Here is a 22,686-nt window from a genome sequence, read left to right as displayed (position 1 = left end):
TTTATTAGACTTTTTTTTTATTTTAGGATTGATAACTTTAAGAGAACTCTTTGCTGCTTTAATAATAATTGAATTGAAGTTAGCCACTGCTTCATCAACATCTACAAAATTAGAACTCTGATAATGTTGAAGTTTTTCCCCTATAGTCTTACTAGAAATTGCTTTAATATAATTTACCCGGCTGTATGAAGTATGCGGTGCTTTAGCTTACTTGAAATATGATACACACCAGATAACAGATTTGTAAGGCATTATGTATTGTTAAATGAAATGTGATATAAAACACTATGACATTAATTATGATATTTCGTGGAATTCACGGAAAGTGACTTTTTATATTTTACTAGATGCTTGCCAAAATCCTCCCTCTCGGTTAAAAACGGAAGCTCCTTAACCATGTGCGGTTGTAACGATAGCAACGTTACCGGTAAATGACGTCGATGTCACGATCTATTTACATACGATTCAATGCACAATAAATACTATTTGACTTCGTTCAAATTGAGCGTTCGTGTTGGATTTGGTTCATTAATCGATGGTTGTGTTCTATCACTGATATGTTCATAACAACCTCATGAGGAAGGGTTCTGTGAACTTCAATAAAGAACCCTAATTTCCTTGTTTTAAATCAATTAATCTATATACTTACCTTCCACCTCACCTCCCCAAACACTTGAATTGAATTTTGCCAATAAATTAGGAGAATAAGTAACTCGAGCAAACTAGTCTGCATTGTCGGAGTATTTACAAAGCTGGTAGGTTATTTTAGAGATATGTTTCTTTGTATGCACTGATATACGTGTAACTGACCCAGATTTATATAGTTACGTGCTGCACTAATGCCACAGCCAGTAATGTTATTAGCACAACTTTAGGCTTCTACGACGAGTTCAAATCAAATTGTGATACGCTACTGTAACATTACAATGTGCGTATATTTCAAATGCATTCTCGTAATTAATACATCAATATGCAAGCTATGGTTTCACTTAATTACCCCAATCGGATCAACGTAGGGATCAATTATGTCACAATTATTTTGTCATTTCAATCCCTGTTCTTCACTTTTAAATGTGTTATTGCCTGTAGAGTATAAATAATTCGTGACCAATCCATTGCTGTCATTACCATAATAAAGTATATACTAACAACATAATTCAAGATGTTTTAAACAACGTTTTTATTTCACAAACTCTATGAATACATAACATACATAGTACTAATAAAATTATTACATGGCAAATTTGTCTATTTTATTAATCAGACAACAAAACTGAAAGCCTGAAAAACATTTTCCAAATGATTGCGTAACATGATTTGTACTATTTGTTGCATTACTGCATATAAAAAAAACTAAACAAGCATGTAAACGAATACACAGTTATTACAACATTAAATACGGGATTCGAACACGAGATCACGATAAGTACCTCCCTGATTCAGACAGGCGCGTTAACTACCACACCATTTTCTCAAATTGACATTTCGAAATGATGACTAGTAAACACCGCCCGCAGCGACGGGATGGTACTGCACAAGCTAAATGTTACCTTTGCCACCGTAAGACGGCAATTTTTATGATTTTTTTCTCCTAACTACATGAGTGATAAACAAAGGAAAAGATATCAAACAATCAAACTTGGGAACACACTCAAGCAGAGTAGAATGAGATATGTCTAAGATTTTTTTCTCCGAGAGATAGACAGACGTAGTGATTAGAAGGGCCATCCTAGCTGGGAGCGGTTTGGCAATAGGATTACAGGGACATAAACTGTTATCTTTTTTTTTCTCATTTGTTTATACACACAAATGGGTGAAATATTGCAGCATTTATGTTATGTAAATACAAACAGCATTCGAATTTTATAAAAGCAAAGCTTCATTTTTCAGCTATTTACATGTTGTTACCATACATGACTTTAATGTCCATTTGGTATAAGAATTATAATTTCCCTCAGAACTACAATTGGCAAAAAACGAATCTCAAGCTCAAGTGACAACTGAGCGAAATCACGCCGCTTACATATATGAAAATTATATAAAACAAACTGACTAGAATGCAAATTAGGTAAAACGATACATATAAAAATCATAAAAAGCAAAACATTTGCAAAATTTAAATGAAATAAAATCAACTAAATTATGAAAAACACTCACGTAATTTATGTATATCAGCAATCTAAATAAGCAGATTATTCTAATCTTCCTAAAACCAACCATCTAAATATTCAACTTAAGTAAAATGATGAAATTACAAGCAAATTAACTTAAATAAATTACAAGACGACATTCGTTGTCTCACTACACACATATAATCTTAGTATCGTGGTTCAATACAAACCTGGTCAGTCAGGATTGTACTCGGAAACTGTACATGTCCACCAGCAGAAACAATCAATCGCAGGTACTCATTGATACAAAACAAGTTTGATCGTATATTATATGCTTCGTTTGCAGGTAATTGACACTGCTTCCATCACACGATTGTGTTTATTAATACTTTTATAACATATTTAATAATAATATCCGATCCTTACTTACTCAACATTATTCACCTTTTCGACCGACTTAGCAAAATCGCTGAATACATTAGCAGCCCCCTACTAGTTGTTGTGACATTATGATTCATATGGATGCAAATATACGTGAATGTTGTTGCATAATGTGATGGGTTTTAGTGACGCATTATATTAAATTATTCTTGTAAAATTATTATGTTTAATAATTGTCTTGGACAGTTGAAACTTGTTTGCTCTTTCTGTAGCTTATCAAATCAATCAAATTTATGCGCAATCACCACCATACTCCCCAGAGGTATCACCTTGGCTGTAGAAATAAAACAATATTATTGTACGTCAAATTAGAGTCATAACTGTTCATTGTTGTATGTCAGTATCTTGTATGAAATGTGTGAATTTCATCAAGTTGCAGGACGTTTTCACAGTCGGGAAATACTGTATTTGCTTCATGTTAAAAACGCTATGTATTTAGTACAGCGATTGAGGTATAGTGAGACACAAATACATAATACAAATATTGCATTTACTATATATATACATACATACAAGTAGTTCCTAAGTTATACCAGTAAATCAGAAAACGATTTGTATATCTAAAACCTAATGGTAATATCAACAAAACAGATTCGAGTTAGTATATAGTTGATTATTTACAAAGAAAGAGTAGAAAGTGTTGTAGGTCGAAACCATCACTATTGATCTAATCAAATAGTACCAGTCATATCATGTTTTAAAGTTTCTGTCGTATTTGAGCACGTGGTGGAATTAAACAAACATATTGTTTTTGCAATATACTAATTATATGGCTCTCAAGACACATCATATGGAACTAGAATTTGCATTTTCTGTGTCTGCCCGTTTTTTCTCGCTTTTCCCGGTGTGTATGTGTCGAGTCTTTCGCCATTGTTAGTTTAAACAAATGGTTTCAAATAATCGTACCCTCACACACATCACCGGATTTGCGGTTGATCTATACTTTGACAAATCTAATTTCACATACATACCTAAGAACTGCAGGCAGGAAACCTTTGTATCCATCTTTACCAGCAAGAAAATATGTGGATAGTAAACCTCTGCCCTGTAATGTAATACCAGTTTGTCAGCGATGTGTCTCTTATTTATTAACCCTTTGTCCGTTAATTGAGCAACGTACACCAATTAACTTTCCATCGATGTTCGATTTGCATCTGATTCACATATATGTGGTAATAATTACATTGACATGACCTCCACATTACCCAGGCCTACTCATTAGTGTAATATATTGATTAGTGTATTTTAAATCTGTCGTGAGAGCATTATCAATAATCAAAAAAACAATGCAAAGCCATATATGACATCAATGATTTTCTTAATTTCGATAATTCAATAAACTCCCACATCTTTTGACATGATAAAGAAATAAGTAAAGAAGTAGTTCCCAACGTACGCGGACTCTGGGCACTTGAATATTGTGTTGTCGATGACAATCAACTTATTTTGTCAAATTTGCCTATCACATTATGAGATGCACTTCGGTGTGTAGTAGCAGGTTGTGACGAATTTAATAACATAATTGTGTACATTTATCTTGCGATATTATTTATTGTGTCAAGTATGCCATTCAGATATGTAAATTCATTTCGTTTTGTACTCTGTGAGCAGTCGTTAAGATAATCAACTACGCTGTCAAACGCTATCTTTTTGTTAAGCTGAAAAGTGTTACAATCAGACCTAGTGACACACCAAACAAACACATGTACAGCAAACCCACTCCGGTTGGCTAGATTCATGTACCAAGTTACGAATGGGAACAATATTTTAATGTGAAAACGCCACTATTTGGTGAGAAAATTAATCAAATTAATTTTAAATAGTCAATTACGGGCGCATCACTAATCAAGTCTGCTGCAGAACTACAGAAATAAATTTATTTCATTGCGGTCCCAATGATGGCTCGCGTGAGATGTACACAATACAGTATACCACAGTATACCACTATAAAATAATAGCTTTGATAGCGAGGGTTTGAAAAATATCTAGTGGACTCAAATTGTACGCTGTTCAGCAAGAGCCTATTAAGGTCTTCGTACATTGATACAATGTTTGTAATGTTCCCTTGTTTAATTCTGGAATTCTTATATATGGATCTTCTCGACGCTAGACAGTTCGCTTGTTGTTTCAATTTTCACAGGTGATCGGCGTTAAACCGATGCCTGTATGAGTATGAGTGTTAGTTTCTACTACGGCCTTGTCAACCGTTGGTTAAATTCACGAAGAATTTTTAATTAAATTACAGCTTCTGAACTGTGTTGTTCACTGGCCACAATGCATTATTCTTCCTCCATACCACACTATCTTATGGGAAGTTCAAATATGTAGGCAATAAAATGACATTTCACAAATGAACGTGCATAACGATTCAAAACTACATAAATGATAAGAAATAAATTGCACTATAATAATAAATCCCCAATTGTATTCATCACTTTAAAATTATGTCAGTTTCCAAAATCTATTACATGATTGAAAACAATTGTCCCTTTATAAAGATCGTCAAATTCACACAAGATAAGCTTTGTTAATTAATTAAAAAGGCTTACTAGGTGTATTGGGAAATGTATTTGACAAGTAGTATGAAAATTACGATTGACTGTCTCATATACCCTCTAGTGTCACATAAATGCTTTTGTGGATTATTTACATATTCAACGTACCTTGACATGTATCTCTCCACGATGATACATACGATATCCACAATTTAATGCGACCAGAGCTAGGTAGGTTTGCTTGGTGATGTGGATATGTAAAGCTGAAAAAAAAAACATGTGCTTATTATTTACAAATGTAAACATGATAGCATTATTTACCAAACGTCTCTTCGAATAAACCGTATACAAAATATGTGGATCTAATTGATAAACTCACGTTTTCCATTAGATTCCATTATAGACGCCAAATTGACAGTATCCCCAAACAGACAATATCGAGGCATAACCAAACCAACAACACCAGCCACTACAGGACCTGTATGTATACCAATTCGCAGTTGCAGTTTTTCGTCAGGACGATGACGTATTTTAAAATGTGTGATGGAACTAAGCAGGTCCAATGCACAGTTGGCAATCTCAGCACTATGACGTTTACCATTCATCTGTGGCAAACCGGACACTATCATATATGCATCACCAATGGTCTCAACCTATTTTTATACATTACAGTGTAAGTATATTAATATCGGAATATCGCGAGACTATCATAAAACAACATATAATTGATATTATCATATACAACTTCCATAAAAAAAACATACAGCAGTTCCGAGCCTTTTACCATCAACACCTAACAATTCAATAAAATGAGACGGACACTTATATTGTCAATTATTTACATCTATGACATAAACGTTTGATAAAACCAATCGCTGTGAACATATATATATATATATATATATATATATATATATATATATATATATATATATATATATATATATATGCGACTCGCTTCGTCACGAAATATCACGATGGTGTCAACCAAAAATATTGCTGTAGACGTTCGATGGTGAAATTAAAATCATTTTGTTGTCATAGAATCTGGTATCTCGTAAATATGTTTTAGGCACACGAAGTTGACTGCATGATTTGATACCTTATGATCAGTTGGATTATTGAATATATTATTGGAAGATAATCACTAAAATTGCGTTTTTTGATACAAAGCACATCAGAAATGTATCTAAAGGTCAAGTTGAAATATTAAGCTTTCATGAATTGAATAGAATTTGATCTGTATAGATAAATATATTGGAGATATAAACAAATATGTGTTTACATTCCACATACTGATAATGTCACCTTATTTGTAGAAGTGTTTTTTCATTAGTTTTGTTCTTATTACAATAGGTATAGTATATTACAGATGACATCAGTATCATCTTTCTGATCTTTTGACAGAGAATGATATGAAGCGTGTGCCACGTGTACGGCAGGTTGTGTTAACACTTTTCTAAACATCTGACCACTTTGTTCACATATCTTGTAGACTGACTGACAAAATAACTACTCGTCTATGAGTTATTAGGTAGTCAAACATGTATATTTTGTTAGGTACACTTTATATGATGAACATGGTAAAGAACATTACCTTATATACGTCATGGTTTGAAATCAATTCGTCAAAACATGTGTAAAGATCGTTCAAAAGGTCAACAACCTGAAAATAATAAAACATTCAAGATAGCAGGTTTTTTTTTTCAATTTCATTGCATCAGCAAGCTGACCGAGTATTATTCACATAGCATTGCATTATAGGAGTGTTCTTGAATGTAACGCCCAATAAATTCATAAACATTGTTTTCTTTTCACAAACTTCTTTAATATCAGCTTAAAAAGAGCTCTCGTGTGCGAACGTTATGGCTGTCAACTAATATAGCTCCGCTCCTTGAGGTGATTCAAGTCATTATTACTAACAATTATAGTAAGGAATGAATTTGAAGTAAAATGAATAATTTATGCAAATTGAGCAATTTATATTGCATGGATTTCACTCCAAAGTAATCTGATATGGCCATTATCCAAGAGAAACCCTGTACCAAGTTTCATTGATATCCCACGTGTAGTTATTAAAGATGCGCGGAAGACTCCCAATATTGCCTATAAAGAAAAACAAGGACTGCGTTGTACCGACTAACCAATGAGAATACGGCGTTTCAATAACTAGCAGAACACGTTTTTGTAATAATATATAAATGGAACGGACAAGCATACGTGCATACATACGGTCAGTCAGAGACAGGATTTAGTTATATCTTCATTTGATTTCCTGTGGCGCGAATTTAGTTTATTTTGGGGGGAAAGTCCAATTCTAAGAATGGCATCACGGTTAAGAATGTTTAATTGAAAATGTTGACATTGTTGTACATAAATGGGACAACATATTCCAATCCATAAGACTAGCACCTGGATTTTCAATATGAGAGCATTCACCATCACTGACAACTACACACACTTTCCCATTTACAGTAAGCCCCAGAGTGCATTATAACGACAAAAGGGCTCACATTAGTTGCATTTTCATTATTTAATAATCTTTGCATCCACACATTCTGTATTCATTGAATACTTTGTGTCGTATTTTGTATAGAAAAAGTAGCAAAAATGTCAAGAAAGTTGTGAATAATAAATAAATCGACATTATTTGAGAAAATTGTCATATCATTATATCCGCCAACGTGTTTTTAAAAAAAATCGTGTTACCTGCTTTGCTGTGCTCTCTGAAGACAGTTTAGTGAAACCGACAACATCAGAGAAATACACAGTGGCATATTCATAATGCTTGGGCTCCACAATTTTCCCCAACTTAAGGGCGTCAGCTACAGTCCTGCAATATATATTGTACATAAGTGTGAGAATACTGCTAAAGTGTATGTAAGAAAAGTAACATCATTCATACCTTTCATGACGGTACTTTGAAACCTACTAAAAGGTGATTCAGGAATTGAGATCTAATCAGATATGTGAAAATGTCCTGCTAAAATCGCTATATATGCTCGCTTCTACTGACACTTGGTGGAGCAGTATGGGTACACTACTCCCTATTTATTTTTCCGCATGTTATTTGCTATTATTACATGTATATTTGAACTTACGGAGGTAACATTCGATACAGCAGCCGATCCGTTTTTCGTTTCTCTTCCACAAGTTCTTCTGTTCTTTCCTCGACAATCGTTTCAAGATTATACGAATATTTTTCCATCATGCTTAAAATATTGTCCATAATACTGATGTTTCTGAAATATAACACACACTGATTACTTTACCACTGTCCACGTTATCATCGTTATATAAGTAATTAAATGCATGCACGGCGCGTTGTTTGATATAATACGACGAAGTGGGCATTTAAGACAGTGAACACGTAAATTCAGAAAGCCTGCTCATGAAGAAATAAAAAAAGTAATTTATTTACCTCGCTTTTACAAAAAAGTGATTAACAAATTTCGTTTATTCACAAGTGACCTAAAAATGTGTCCAACTCCTTGAATTTGACTGGTTTTTCAACAATATTTTGACACATACCCGAGTTATCAGTGTAAATTTGATATACGATTAATGGTATTATTTGTGTAGATAAACCCTGAAAATAAAGCTCTACGTAGATTGATCGGATATAATATTATAATCTAATAATATTATCGGACAATATCAATCTTTTAACAGATTATAAGACGTACTTCTGGATCTATGGTATTGAAAGACATTATAAGTGTAACATATAAGTACACAATGATAGCCATTACACAGAACAAATTTATTAATGATAGTATAAACACATATATTATCTTTGACAGCTAGTATCAACAATAGATGAATATTCATTACTATGACGATAATCACATTGACTTGTTGTAATGATTGAATAATGCAACTCTTGTTGCCAGCGGGGTGTTGAGTAGAATTATGTTTCACCAAACAAGTGATTTATTCAACATTTTCATTAACTAATCTTGTTGTGGATGGATGAATGAATGAGTGAATATAAATCACTAACTTTCCGCCATTGATAGCACGAATAACAGATCGTATTTTGCTGAAAGATGGTCTCTCTTCTTGATTTTCGCTCCAGCATTGTGTCATTAACTGGTAAATACGTTTGCCCATTACCTCGTTCTCATCTGAGACTGATACGACTGGACGATACGGAATACTCTCACCACTTCGAATTCGATTAACAGCATCTAGAGTTGCGAAACAAAATACTATGAACAATACGACACCATATCGATAGTGATCTATCAGTAATGTAATTTCTGAATACTATGTGAATATGTAATGTTCCAGTCAAAAACAACTTCAACCGAGCTTGTTTTTTGAATTAAAATTAGTGTAGCTCGAAGTTACAAACTTCACTAAACAAGACCTGTGTGCGTACTTCCCCCTGTGACTAAAGACGGTTTATTGATCTAAAACCAACTACACAGATATGTTCTGTCGACTGTGACTTACCTCTAGGTGTTATGTTGTCAAACGTATATGGCGCAGAACGTTCAAGAATTTCAAACATTACAATAGCAAAGCTGTAAATATCTCCTTTTTGAGTGCCACATGGGGGTGCAAAGTTCATACGCAAAATTTCAGGAGCGGTCCATAATTTACCTGGAACAGAACGGATTATGCTTTATGAATTCATTAGCTGTGACGTCACATACAATTATCCCATACCCAGAGGATGTGGGATAGTTAGCAATCCCATATCGATCAATAATATTACTCAATCAGTTGAGTGAGAAAAAAAATAACTATAAAATAATATGTAAAAGAAATAATATTTCGTTCTCAATTTCCTGGTGAATTACCAGATGACAATGACTTACTGTGCGTGACTTACTTGTTCAATGTACTAGACCCGCACGCTACTTGTAAATAACTTTAATATACTATTATGTGCAGATTTTGTTTTTGGCAATTTAACAGTAGTTTATATAGACAAAACAGTTTTTAAACCGATTTATTTAAAATTGACGTGATGATAATGATACTGATAATGATACTGATACTGTGGTACATTTTAAATTTACATTTGCATTTTTAATTTTAGAATATTATTCATTCGTTATGCGATATAGAATATTATTATACATCTGTCACCGTAACGTCATAAGTTACAGCGCGTCGTAATTTTGCGGTATTTAACGGAGTATTATCATCCTACCATATTAGAAAATGCGAATTCCAAATATGGAATGTAAGCGTCCTCTAATAATACTTTGAGGTATTCTCGTAATACCTCGTATTACATGACAAAATGTTCACTCTCAGTATCATTCCACTTTAAGCGATGAGTGAGCGCACTTGTAAAAACTTACGTAAGAATTTATCTTGCTCCTCCGTGTCGTCAGCTTGAGTTTGTCCTTGCACAAAACTCGGCAGACCATGGTCAGTAATTTTCACTATCCACCGATTGTCTATCAAGCAGTTTGACGATTTCAGGCTGCCATGGGAACTGTATCCGTGTTGGCTTTTGTGTAAGTATTCCATTCCCTGTTATATACAATGTAAAATATCATGAACACAAAAATTCTCAATCTAAAATGTCATGTGGGATTGGAAATTTTGAACTATTTTGATTTTAGCAAAATACGTGTTTTATTGTTATTCGGCAGATCTTAAGTTAAGTTATGTTATGTTATTTATAAAAATAATAATTTATTTACGTAGAAAATATTTCATACAAAACACAAAATTGTGCATGCAGTCTAGGTAAAATGGAATCTGGAATAGCTTATAAGCTAGTCGAGTCAGATTCCTGACATAACTTGAATTTAATGACTTAATTTTAGACTGACAGTAGGTTACACCTCAATATATTTCAAATACACAAATATGATAATATAATATATTTGCTGTATGTGTGTTTTGCAATATCTATATATTTTTGTGGTGCGTGTGATTCAACTCTTTCGCTTCATGTGATTGTAGTAAATGTGTTCACACCACGAAGATCACCCGTTCATTCAAACAGGCTGTGTTGATACTACGAAAACAAGTCACACTAAAAAGTATCTCCAAAATATAAATTTGCGTGGTAACTCAAATGGTCACCATAGTATTCGAAACAGTACCCTCGATGAAGGGAGACAATAGAAGACAATTTGAGGGCAAAGACGAGATTTCGGCTACCATTTGTCTAACGTCTAGTGTCCAATTAAATGAAACATCGGTGGAATATAGGTAATATATTACCATATTAATATCCGAAATAAATGACATCTTAAATGCTTTATCCAACTTCACATCATCATTTTCTAACACATCCTGAAAAAAAAATAATAAAGAGATAAATAAATCAGTTATACATTCAGTGGATTACAACATTCAACCATTATTCATTTTCTGGCATCAGAGATTTAAAGCAGAAGATTTTCCCACAACAAAATAGAAAGATATTTAATATTATATTAGCATAACCCGACATACAACGATTAGTATTAATTTGGCCACCCTTCTAACGAGACTATCATTGAAATAAGGATGTCAGCTCCCCGGCGGGTAACTCGAACGACCTCACCTTATCATTTTCAGAAGCCTGAATGTCATGTCTATCATCTCGCATCGCAGATTTCTAAGTCCAGTTGCAAACAATTGATACTATATCATGAAACCAACGCCACCACGTATATGTATGAGCATGTTCAATTGATCGAATGGTTGAAGGAATGCTCAATATCAACAACGCCACGTCACCACATTGCCATTGACCACTAACAAATATAATCTGGCTGCATAAGCCTTTAAAATTACTAGCCACAAATAAAACACTGGGTTGCTATAAACTGTCCAATGAGATATGTTCCTATCTACAACGTCTTTATAGACGGGATACAAGCTTCTACTTATTTTCCAGTGAATACATGCATTAGCGTGGCTCAGCAGGATAAACGAAATGACATTTTTATTCATTATTTGCAAGGTTTCACTCTGCCAAGAGAGACACATTATTAGTTTGATGTTCACCAATTTAACACAGTTGTTTAATTCCAAGCAATTTGTCAACATTAACACCGTGATTTAACAAACATATTATTTTATTTTCAGCTAAGGATGCTGTAGAAAACAAACATTTCTTGTAATAATTTGTTTGCAGTTATTCAGTTGCGGAATAATTCTACTACTACTAATAAAAATAATATTAATTTAATATTCCAAATAATAATATACGACCATTTATTATTATTGAAACAACTGTACCATACTTCCTTTATGTCAATATTGCCACACAAGACACAGCTTAGCGGTAATTACAAATACAATATTTAGGTTAAATAAGTAATACACGCCTACGTACATGACAACACTTAATACGGGATTCGAAGCACGTGTTCACGGCAAGAGCCTCAACATTGCACACAGACTATTTACCTGCCATGCTATACTGATAGTTCTAAAAACTGTAAAGAACGACACAACACATATCCTTGAATTCAAATTAACCCTGCTTTTAACTATACCTGCAGACTTCCTTTATGGCAATATTGCCACACAAGACATAGTTTAGAAGTTATTATACAAACTCCCAAAAATATATTGAGGTTTTCATGAGTAAGTTCACGTATCTGATAATATAAACATTGTTTTCATTAGTGTAACATGAACTACCTGAAGACTTCCTTTAGGACAATACTGCCATAGTACGTAAATGTTTCCCACATCCACCGATGCTCCAATGAATATGTTCAGGTTGTCATGACTAAGTTCCCTAATCTACGTGAAAGAAAATACACACAATAGTCAGATTTTATGACATTGATCTGATTACGTATAGTGGGTTGATTGAAGTTCAATCAAATTTATTGATGATATGTTGATTGTTGAATGTCGCGCATAGAGTCTAATTTCGTAACACATGTTCTATTTGTATTTCACTGTGCCTTACCTCGCTAAATTCGATTAGCACTTTACGGTTGATTTGCATATGCTCCTTGTTGATCTTTTTCAAGGCCACAGTCAATCCCCGATAAACTCCGACTTTGCAGAAGTACTGTGTGCTTTTATTAGTAATTGTACTTCGTAAATCGGTGGATCCTTTCCCGGAAAGTCTTGATAGCAAAGAACCTGAGCCCATATTGTTACCACTAGTCTAAGGAATTAACATATACATTCTTGTGGTTACAGCTTCGTTCGCTTTTCTGTTCATTTAAACATGCTGATGGATAATGACAATTGTATAGGAAATACGTGATCTCACCTGGCTTCCATTTCCGGAGGCCATTTTCGGATGTGACGTATTTGACACCATTTGGACTTCTTCCATTTGAATTTTCCATCTCATACTCATCAGTTCAGCTTCATACTGACTCCGTCTAATAACAAAAGTCAAAAACATTTAGTTGTGTTCATGATAACAACGTGCATTGTGTTTTAAAACTGACACTGTTTAACTAATTGAATTGTTAATTTCGGAGTTGTGTTCTGTCTTTGTTTTTCTATTATATACATTTGTATGGGAGGAATATGGTTCTGAGCAAAGTGGGTTAATCAGCTTCAAGACTTTTAGTGCGCATATGTTAGTATTAGGAATTTTGAAAACGCAAATCATGAAGCACATTACCATTGTCTGTTCGCAATTAACATGCAAGAGCATTCAAACAATACAGAGGTAAGAAACAATCTACCATGTCTTACTATGCTCTGCACATTATTGAATTGAATACACACTTGCATACATTTATACAAACCATTCAGTTCATGAATTACATACCTGTATAGAAATAAGCCAAGAATGACTACCAGTACAACCAGCAAAGCAATGGCAGAGAAGGCAATAATGTAAATATATACACCTATTAAATAAACAAAAATAAAATGTAGTTTAGGAATTAAAGTATTTATATTTACACATTCCAATATTTCAGCCACACCGTGAAGTTGTTGAGTTTGATGTCATACGATGTGTACAACGCGTGAAAAATACATTGTTTATTCATATGAAATTCGACTGCACGACTGCGACACGTGAGCATACAGAGTATATAAGTATATGCATATTCAAGATATCTGTAATTATTTTGAAAGTGATTTAATTCCCACGCAATATTCATTCATCTGCGCGGTGTTATTGCAAATTATGGTATTTGAAACATTAACATTCGCTCAGTAATCAGTGTCACAGCTCAAAAAAAGTTACACATGTACTTAAAGTTTTAAACCGTTTAAACATATTCACGATTGTCTCGTTGTTCTAACTACTTTCGTTCTTTATAAAATATACAATAATTATCTTACTACTACTTCCTTGACAAAATTCTCCTTGAAACCCACATACTGGAATGTCTGGCGGTGCAAACTGGTGTCCAACCCGTCCGTCACCCCAACGTGGCTCGGCAAGCTGACGTGTGATCTGAAAATGAACACCAACATTAGGACTAACATAGCGACTACACTGACAATGAACATTTGAGTTTAATATAGTTTATTTTACACTTACCCGTGTCCCATTATCAACATTCACAACTTCTGCAATCTTCTTGAACAATCCATTTTCTTGTAAATCTGAAATCCAGTAATCTGGTTCTCTGTCTCCATTCATGTCTATTAAAACATTCCCCGTTATACCTGCGTGGTTATACATATAAACTGTGACATTCTCACGTCTATAGAACAGTGTCTTTGTATCTGTCTGTGTCTATATGAGACCAGTGTGCGAATAATATGAATCATTGTTTGGTTATTTACAATGTTCTGTTATGATGCTAATCAGTTCAATATCGACTTCCAATTTTGTGTGATGGTTTTACTTTCTATTCGAGTTGTCGAACTAAACACAAAATTGTTACGGTCATCAAAAAGGAAACCAGTACAATACCATTAAGCAAGATGAAAAATCAAGTGCCATCTCGGATTACTTGAAAGGTATGTAATTAAGTAGTTATAATAGGTATTAAGGTGACCAAATATATGATAATATCTAGAAAATATCTGAATTGCAGGAATAGTATTTACAGTTATTGACACCAAATTATTACCACCTGTAATCGTATATAGCTGTTGTCTGCCTGCCCAACCAGCCACAACTCAGTTAATTATCACTGATCAGGCAATAAGGATATCCATTGTGAAAAATATTTAGTTACAAAACTATTTAACATTGTAATACCCCACACACACTAACAAAATTATTATGTACGAAAGAACTGAAAACTTGACGAATCGCCATGATGAATTTTAATTCACACATGCTTTGCTCAATGATTTGTCTTAACACATTGTACAGACACAGGACCTATTTCGTGAAGTATCTTTGACATCAGAAGCACATTTTTATAAAAAAAAAATTTCGCAAACTAAACGTAGTATTATCACAAATTACTATTATACATAATCACGGGTCGTTCTTATTGTACCAATTGGTAACCACTGACCTTTAAAAAACATTCCTGCCATTGCTTGTAACATCACCTCACCATCACGATGATCAAACCCTCTTGACAGTGTTTCATTCAACGCCAGGGCATATAGTATTATAGCATCGTGTAAAAAAGCTGAATATTTATTCCCCTACAATAACAAATCATGTGTAACTATGAATAAAATGTAAATTATGAGTAAAATGTTCATATATCTAGTGTAAGCCCTGGGTGGTTATTGATCTGTTCGATGAATATGACACAGTGTGGTCGTATAAAATAAAATACATGTGTCAAATAATAATGAATTATACACATCTTACCTTAATTTCACTATTTAATGTTAAATTCCATGGTGGGCCTGCTAGACGACGTGTCACGTTTATGGTGAATTGGTCTACTTCTTCTCCAGTCAATGCAGCCAATGACATCTAAGGTAGTGTGAAAATATGCCATAAATTACATTTCTCTTCCCAGAAAAGACAGTTTTAACAATGTTGTCCTAAAAAACTAAAACACTAAAATTTGCTGTTCATAAATGGGGAATATTTAGTTTGCAGAAACCTTATCAGCGAGCCCCGAACACTCTCGAATTATATCAACTGCCATCCTTTCATACGGCCACATTCCAGTGGACAGGTATCTTATGTACTTACATGGAATACTGCTCCAAATGCTTTTCTAGCGTCTTCGTCACGGCCATCATCTCCTAGAAATGTTTCTTCAGCAGTGATGACATCTTGTTCAGGTAACATTTCAACTGTGTAAAACACGTATTCTCCTGTAGTCATGCCCATATCGTATGCTTCCAGTAATAACATGCGCCGATCCCGTTTGGGGGCACAAATAACAACAACTGTAAAAAGATAATTGCATGAATTTTGAAATACATCTGTATATGTAAGAAAACCATTTATTGAAAGTGAGTGTATTCAAAAACGCGAAGACCGGGTGACAGATTGTTGAAACATGATGTGTTAGATATTTTAATGGTTACTAGGGTTATACACATTCGCAAAATGAAATTATTTTTATTCGAAGTAAAGACATATTTGCAATAGATATTGGCATTTGAAGGTAACATGTTCAGATAATAGTTTATTCAGATATCTTTATTTGTGTGCACAATATTCAATTAGCAGTGAATGTGCATCTACAATAAATAATTCCACAACATTCCTGATATTCATGACACAAATACGTGGCGAAATGATACCATGCATAGAAACATGCATTTGCATATGTTTCCAAGTGCGACAAAACCTCATCGAAATATGTGTAACTCAATAAATAACCACACTACTCTTACAGTTCCAAAGATATGAGAATTTCAATATTTAACACATTTCCCATACTATCTAATGGGGAAATCATAATGGCTTAGGGCTTAGGGCAATACATTGCAATATAGGACCATTCTTCTCCCTAGTGCGTGATCAAATACAACCTTGTAAGTTCTTGCGATACATTGACTCTAATAAGGCCTTTCACCTAATTAATTGAAATATCCATTAATTAAATACTATATGACGTACGATACTTTTGAGCAGTTAGAATGTACATTGTGTAAGGAATAGATACACACAATTTAAAATAAAAAGATATGTGGTGGTGGATTCGGCCATAATTTTAAAAAAAATCTTCACATTCTTTCAAACCTAATGGCAAAACTCGTAGGAAATAATTTCAATAATTTATCATAAAAACATAATTACAATACTGACAGTTTTAATTTATGTGAAAATGTTCAATACTGGGGTTTGAAGGAGTTGATTACAAATATAGCGTCTGTTAAGGTACCTAATCTCATCATTTCAAACAAATCCTAATTTCAAACAATTTGGTTGTCTGTGCCTTAATTTTGTATTTATTCTTTTATTGTCTTCTTGGTGGGCAGATTCAGTGTTTTTGTATTGCTGTCTTTGTCAGATGTACCACGAAATGAGTCATTTTTACATCATCAAAATGCATCGATGTGCAGATTTTATGTTAACTAAGTCACACTGGTATTGAACTCCATCGGTGTACCTGCAGCTTGATTATCTTGATAATTGAATATGGATGCATGGGATATGCATGAGAGCCAATCTGGAGTGAAATTATCAGAATCTGTAGTTGGTTGATGTATGTATTATATAAAAAGTGGACTTGTATTGAGATTTTTCTGACATAAAACAGTTTTTTCCTGTTTTTAAACGATTCCTTCAGCATGGATTTGACCCAGTGTTTCTTTCAGCACTCTAATTAGAGGACTTTCTATTTAAATATAGACGTGGTAGCCTGCAAGGCTACAGTGTGTAATGTATACTTATAACCACTGAAAGCTCACATGGTACATAGTTCGTGTAAGTAACATAGACAACCAGAAAAGCTTACCGAACTAGAAACAAAATGTCTCCAGCATTAAGCAAAGTTGTCACCTTGCTATCTAACAAACTTCAGAACCACAATAAAAAAGTGTAATTGATTTGACCTGACAAGTCTATATATATATATATATTATACATATGTATCATAATTGTGTGACACTCATATTTGGCAATAATTTGTCATGTACTTCCTTGTAATCTTGCAATTTGCATAATGACATTTTTTTCTTATTTAGATAGTATTGGTTTCATATCGATAAAATATCATAAGCGATACAAACTGAAAACCATAATCAACTTGGGAGGAATAGTGCAGAAAGACATTTTTGTTGAACACTTCTTTACGAGAAAGTTCTTCCCTAGTAAACACTTAATCTTAAGAACAAAAAAACTGGTAAACATATACTGTTTGGAAAAACGGACTACTTTTCTAGTAAACAGGTACTGTTTGGAACAAAATTCTGAACGAAAACTGTTTGTTAACGACGGTTATTGGACTAGTAGAACAATAATAACAAGCCAAGCAGTAGTAATAATGTGTTGTAACTACCTTGAAATGAGTCTGTAAAATGTATACACTGGCTGAAAGATTATGCAACTTAGTCACTCCCACCTTGTGTTTTACAGTTGGTCAGGAAAGTCCAACATTTGATAGCTGCTATAGATTTTTGTGTTATGTGAAACTTTCACACTATGTTGAAATCTTGCTTATCTACACTTGACCGTCTGGTATTGTTGATAATGTGTTTTGCTATCATGTAGCAAATGTGACGAACAGTGCGATTATCATCTACGTAGTTAAGCCGACTCAAGTATTTCATACTCCTGACATCATTATCTGATAACAGAAAAAAAACATTCTTTTCTGGAGAAATATGCCTATATACGTATAAAACAGAATGGTTGAACAACTCTAGAAGCTCTTTAAGTTTGAAACTTCCCCCACCATCTGGTGAACTGAAAAAAATGATATCCACTTAAAACACAATAAATCATATGTACATCAATGCTGTTTTGATATTTTTGAATATAAATTCTACTAATGGAAGAGCGAATATTGACAAATAAAAATGTGATTTTAAGGTTTCGAGAACCACAAACCTGCAATGGGCAATGTCTAAGAAGTAAAACGTCATACGATCAACATGTTCTGCAATATCGACAAGTATATTCCATAATTCAGAGTGGATGGAATGTCTCTCCGAAAAATATGGTTAATTGATTATTAATTCACTATTTTGTTATCACACTAGTATGTAGCATATAATATGTATATCTATCCTGTAATACATAAGCTTGGCGAAAGTAAAACTCAAATTGAGGTTCAGTTGTACACTTAATTTCCAGTTCTTCCGGGGCACCAATACGCCCAGTCTATGGAGTATAAGTGCTACTAACTACATCAACATCAAATAGATGGTGAACAGATCGACGTTTGACAGACGAGATAATTGGCTATTTCCCTCAGAACTGGATTGTTTTGTAATACAATATTGAGGTGACATGAGGTCGGTTTTGTTTGTATATGTAGCGTTTATGATTCTGTGTTATTTAGAATAAACTCAATGCACTACTGTAAAATAATATTTAAAATAATATTTAAACTTTCTAAAAAGACCATGTTACTTTTAGCATTCGTTTTTTAACAAATGTGATCCTCAAATATGTGAATGGAATATAGAACTAAATCATTACTTACTTCTTCCTTCTTTCTTTGTTTTTGTCAAAATTTTCTGTATAAACTTCTTAGTTGGGTTGTTATTGTACGTAGCGTAATATGCCAGGGTGACGTTATTTTCTTGAAAAGTCTGTAATATAATCATGATTCGTAGATTATTGTTATGTTGATGTTATGCGTATTGTTGATATTGTAAACAGATGTACAACATACGTTGTCATTCAGTAGTTTAATGCGATCAATTATATTTATTGAAGCCACATGAGAAAAGCGGGTTAAACATTACTGAGCATGCTAATGTAACAATATATACATTATCTATAAGCAAATACCATAGTACCGTGCCAATGTTTGTCTGAGGGATAACCAATGTTGTGGGTCAACAAAATCTAAATGTAGTTTTACACTTTACGAGGTTTCCGGCTTTACATTGTTTTTGTGACAATGTATAAAAACCTGTCAAAATTGCACGTTGATTGTCAGTATTGTTGTTTTCACTTATTTGGTTATCATTAGACTAGAAAACAGAGGCAAATAAAAAAAATATCAAAAAACAGTCGTCCAGCACATAACGTGCAACTCACATGCCATTCGCACATGCACTGCCGTCCAGATGATGTATATGTTGTTATAGTAGTATTTCCTCTGTTGCTACTTTATATTATAAAATATATTAAGTATGATGCGCAGTGTCATGAACGGACAACTTGTTTTTATCTTACCTTCACAATAGCTGTAGCAGCATCTTTAAACAAGAGGTATGTAGATGCAATAACAACAACTCTGTTCCAATTATAACCTTCCATTACTTCCATTAGAAATACACCGAGTTTGGTGAAAGGACCCAATGACCGACCTAGAGTTGTATATCTTGTCTTGTCATTGAACTCGGGATCTGTCGCTACCCAGGAAATTATTGGTATATTCCAGAATGAAGCAAGTTGTCCAGCTGAAAAACATGCTGTAAACAAATTCAAGCAATAATTCAAAACACAATGCAAAACACTAGGAGACTAGATGTTCTAGAATAATCATCATTAGCAAAATAAATGTGATATGTCACATTTGAATGATTTAGTTCAGTTATTACAATATTGTTTTAAATCAGCAGTTTTTCGACATAGAATTATTAAATTATATGACTGGCAAATTTTCACTTCACAAAGCAGCATTTAGTAACATACCTTTTGAACATGGTGGTCCTATGATAACATCAACGTGTTCATCTGCATATAGTTCAACTATTCTACCACTCGTCTGCTTACTACTGCACTCTGAATCACGCCAAACGATCCTACATGGACAAGGTGAAATGTATTCGATCATAATAAATAAATCTCACCACCTGATACAATTTGTGTGTCGAAATGTTTTAAAATTAATTAATCTTACTCGAAATTAAGTTCTTCAACCAAGTTCATTTCCTTTATCCTGTCCATTGCTATACTTATTGCCCCCGCGCTCGTTGTCCCACTAAAGTTGTCTAATAAATCGAATCCTGTCGTCCATGGTGCCATAAAACCCAATTTTATATGAACTAACGAGTATGCGGGAATGATTAGGTGTGCAGAGAGAAAACTCAAGACAAACAACCAGAAGAGTGTCATCGTGGAATGACCATACAGTTGGTTAATACTAAAATTGCACAAGTTGAGTTACTATATGTGAGCTTAATTTACATATTCCTATAATGTTTACCATCCTTGTGGCAACGTTACTTCCTGTGTGACAAACCAAAACAGTCATTACTCTCGTAATTCTCACTAATGATACCTCCCTGTGATTATTTGTGGTGCAATGCTCCATGGGATGTCACCTCTAGTAGAGGCTTTATGTCATGACAACTGCACATACTGCCATACACGTTTATACCAATTAATTTTTAATTTGTCTTTTTTCAAAATTATTTCGTAATTCCAAATACAAGTTTTCTCTACTCGGAGCTTGCACATATGTGTATATATCCTTTCCGTTAGTTGAATAACTACTTGTTAATTCACTGTCAGTCTTGCAGTCGTGTAGCTCGACTTTCACAAATATTGTCTTTGTATAAAACCGTGGATCTCTTTATAAAGGTCGAATGGGGAAATTTACAAGTCGAACAACACAAAACAAACTACCACAACATTCGATAACCCACAAAAGCAAAACAAGTGTTCTAAAAATATAGTCAAAACAGTAAGCGAAAGATATATAGACCCCATTGTGTACATAAGCGTACTTAATTAATATTGCACATTGTGGGTGCTAGTAGTAAAAACAGAATACACCTTGTTTTACTCAAAATTTAAATTAAGGTTGTAAATGAGGCTGAATATCATTAGATAATGCTGTCCGTATTCAATTGTTGTCTGACCCTATTCTGAATCAAGTTGCAGATGGTTCCATAGACCATAGATATTGTGGGCGATGCTTCTCATTGACAAATCTCTCACAAATTGACTAAAAATACAAAGCTTTTGAATCTCATGCTATATCTTGTTATTTCATGCGAAAGGTTCATGTAAGCTGGCAACAATAGCTGGTGATGAACAATATTGATGAATGTAGTCCCACAGAAAGCGTGGAAATCAATACTTGTGTATAATTATCCAACATACCCCAAGATAAGCTGGGTAATTCGAAGACATTCCCAACCCCCAAGGGAAATGAACTTCAAAACCTTCAATGAAACATGAGAAAGAGACAGGACACTATAAGGTCGATGTACTAGCTTGGAATGTAATAAAAAAGCTAACTGGGTACACCAGACACACCATATTCATCATGTATTTTAGCAACAGGTTCTGTATATCATTTCATCCAAGTGGCTGGTATCTAGTCAGCCAAGACAGGACTACAATGAACAATTTAACCTAATAAGTGGGGGGATTAATATCACAATCTCTAGTTTCAAAAATATCACATAGTTATTGATTGAGACACATTACTAAATATGTTTTAGCAAAGTAAAATTTCAAAAAAGAATTAATATAATTCATCAGAATTTCATAATAAATGCTTGACAGCAGTATGCATCTTATGTAACCAAGCACAACTTATGTATAATGACACTTTTAGCATAGAAACCAATAGTGAATATTTTTGCAAGATTTTCTGATTAACTGCATAAAATTAAACCATATTGTAAACATCAACAAATGTTAAGGTAGCCAACATAAGTTTAGCTTATGGACTGTTTTAGATGGTCTTTAAGATGGTACAGCTTGGCCACACTGGAGTCTTTAATCATATCTT

General features: G+C 33.7%; 1 protein-coding gene across 1 annotated transcript; it reads right to left on the bottom strand.

Moving 5' to 3' along the window:
* Nucleotides 1–2,783: 2,783 nt before the first annotated feature.
* On the bottom strand, nt 2,784–21,056 carry LOC100373557 (atrial natriuretic peptide receptor 1-like). Its single transcript, XM_006814304.2, has 24 exons — nt 20,842–21,056; nt 20,634–20,743; nt 20,172–20,410; nt 19,471–19,579; nt 16,059–16,258; nt 15,726–15,833; nt 15,418–15,553; nt 14,484–14,611; nt 14,282–14,396; nt 13,758–13,839; nt 13,245–13,359; nt 12,933–13,136; nt 12,656–12,760; nt 11,243–11,314; nt 10,366–10,540; nt 9,506–9,655; nt 9,051–9,237; nt 8,149–8,289; nt 7,757–7,880; nt 6,645–6,713; nt 5,427–5,700; nt 5,216–5,310; nt 3,524–3,597; nt 2,784–2,826 (listed from the first exon to the last, which is right to left on the bottom strand). The coding sequence occupies exons 1-24, from the start codon at nt 21,054–21,056 to the stop codon at nt 2,784–2,786; spliced, it is 3,270 nt and encodes a 1,089-aa protein (XP_006814367.2).
* Between the last annotated feature and the right edge of the window lie 1,630 nt (nt 21,057–22,686).

This window comes from Saccoglossus kowalevskii, chromosome 16 (assembly GCF_978046115.1).
Source record: "Saccoglossus kowalevskii chromosome 16, keSacKowa6.1, whole genome shotgun sequence".
Lineage (NCBI taxonomy): Eukaryota > Metazoa > Hemichordata > Enteropneusta > Harrimaniidae > Saccoglossus > Saccoglossus kowalevskii.
The sequence above is the reverse complement of the archived record's forward strand: the minus strand, read 5'-3'. Positions and strand labels throughout refer to the sequence as shown.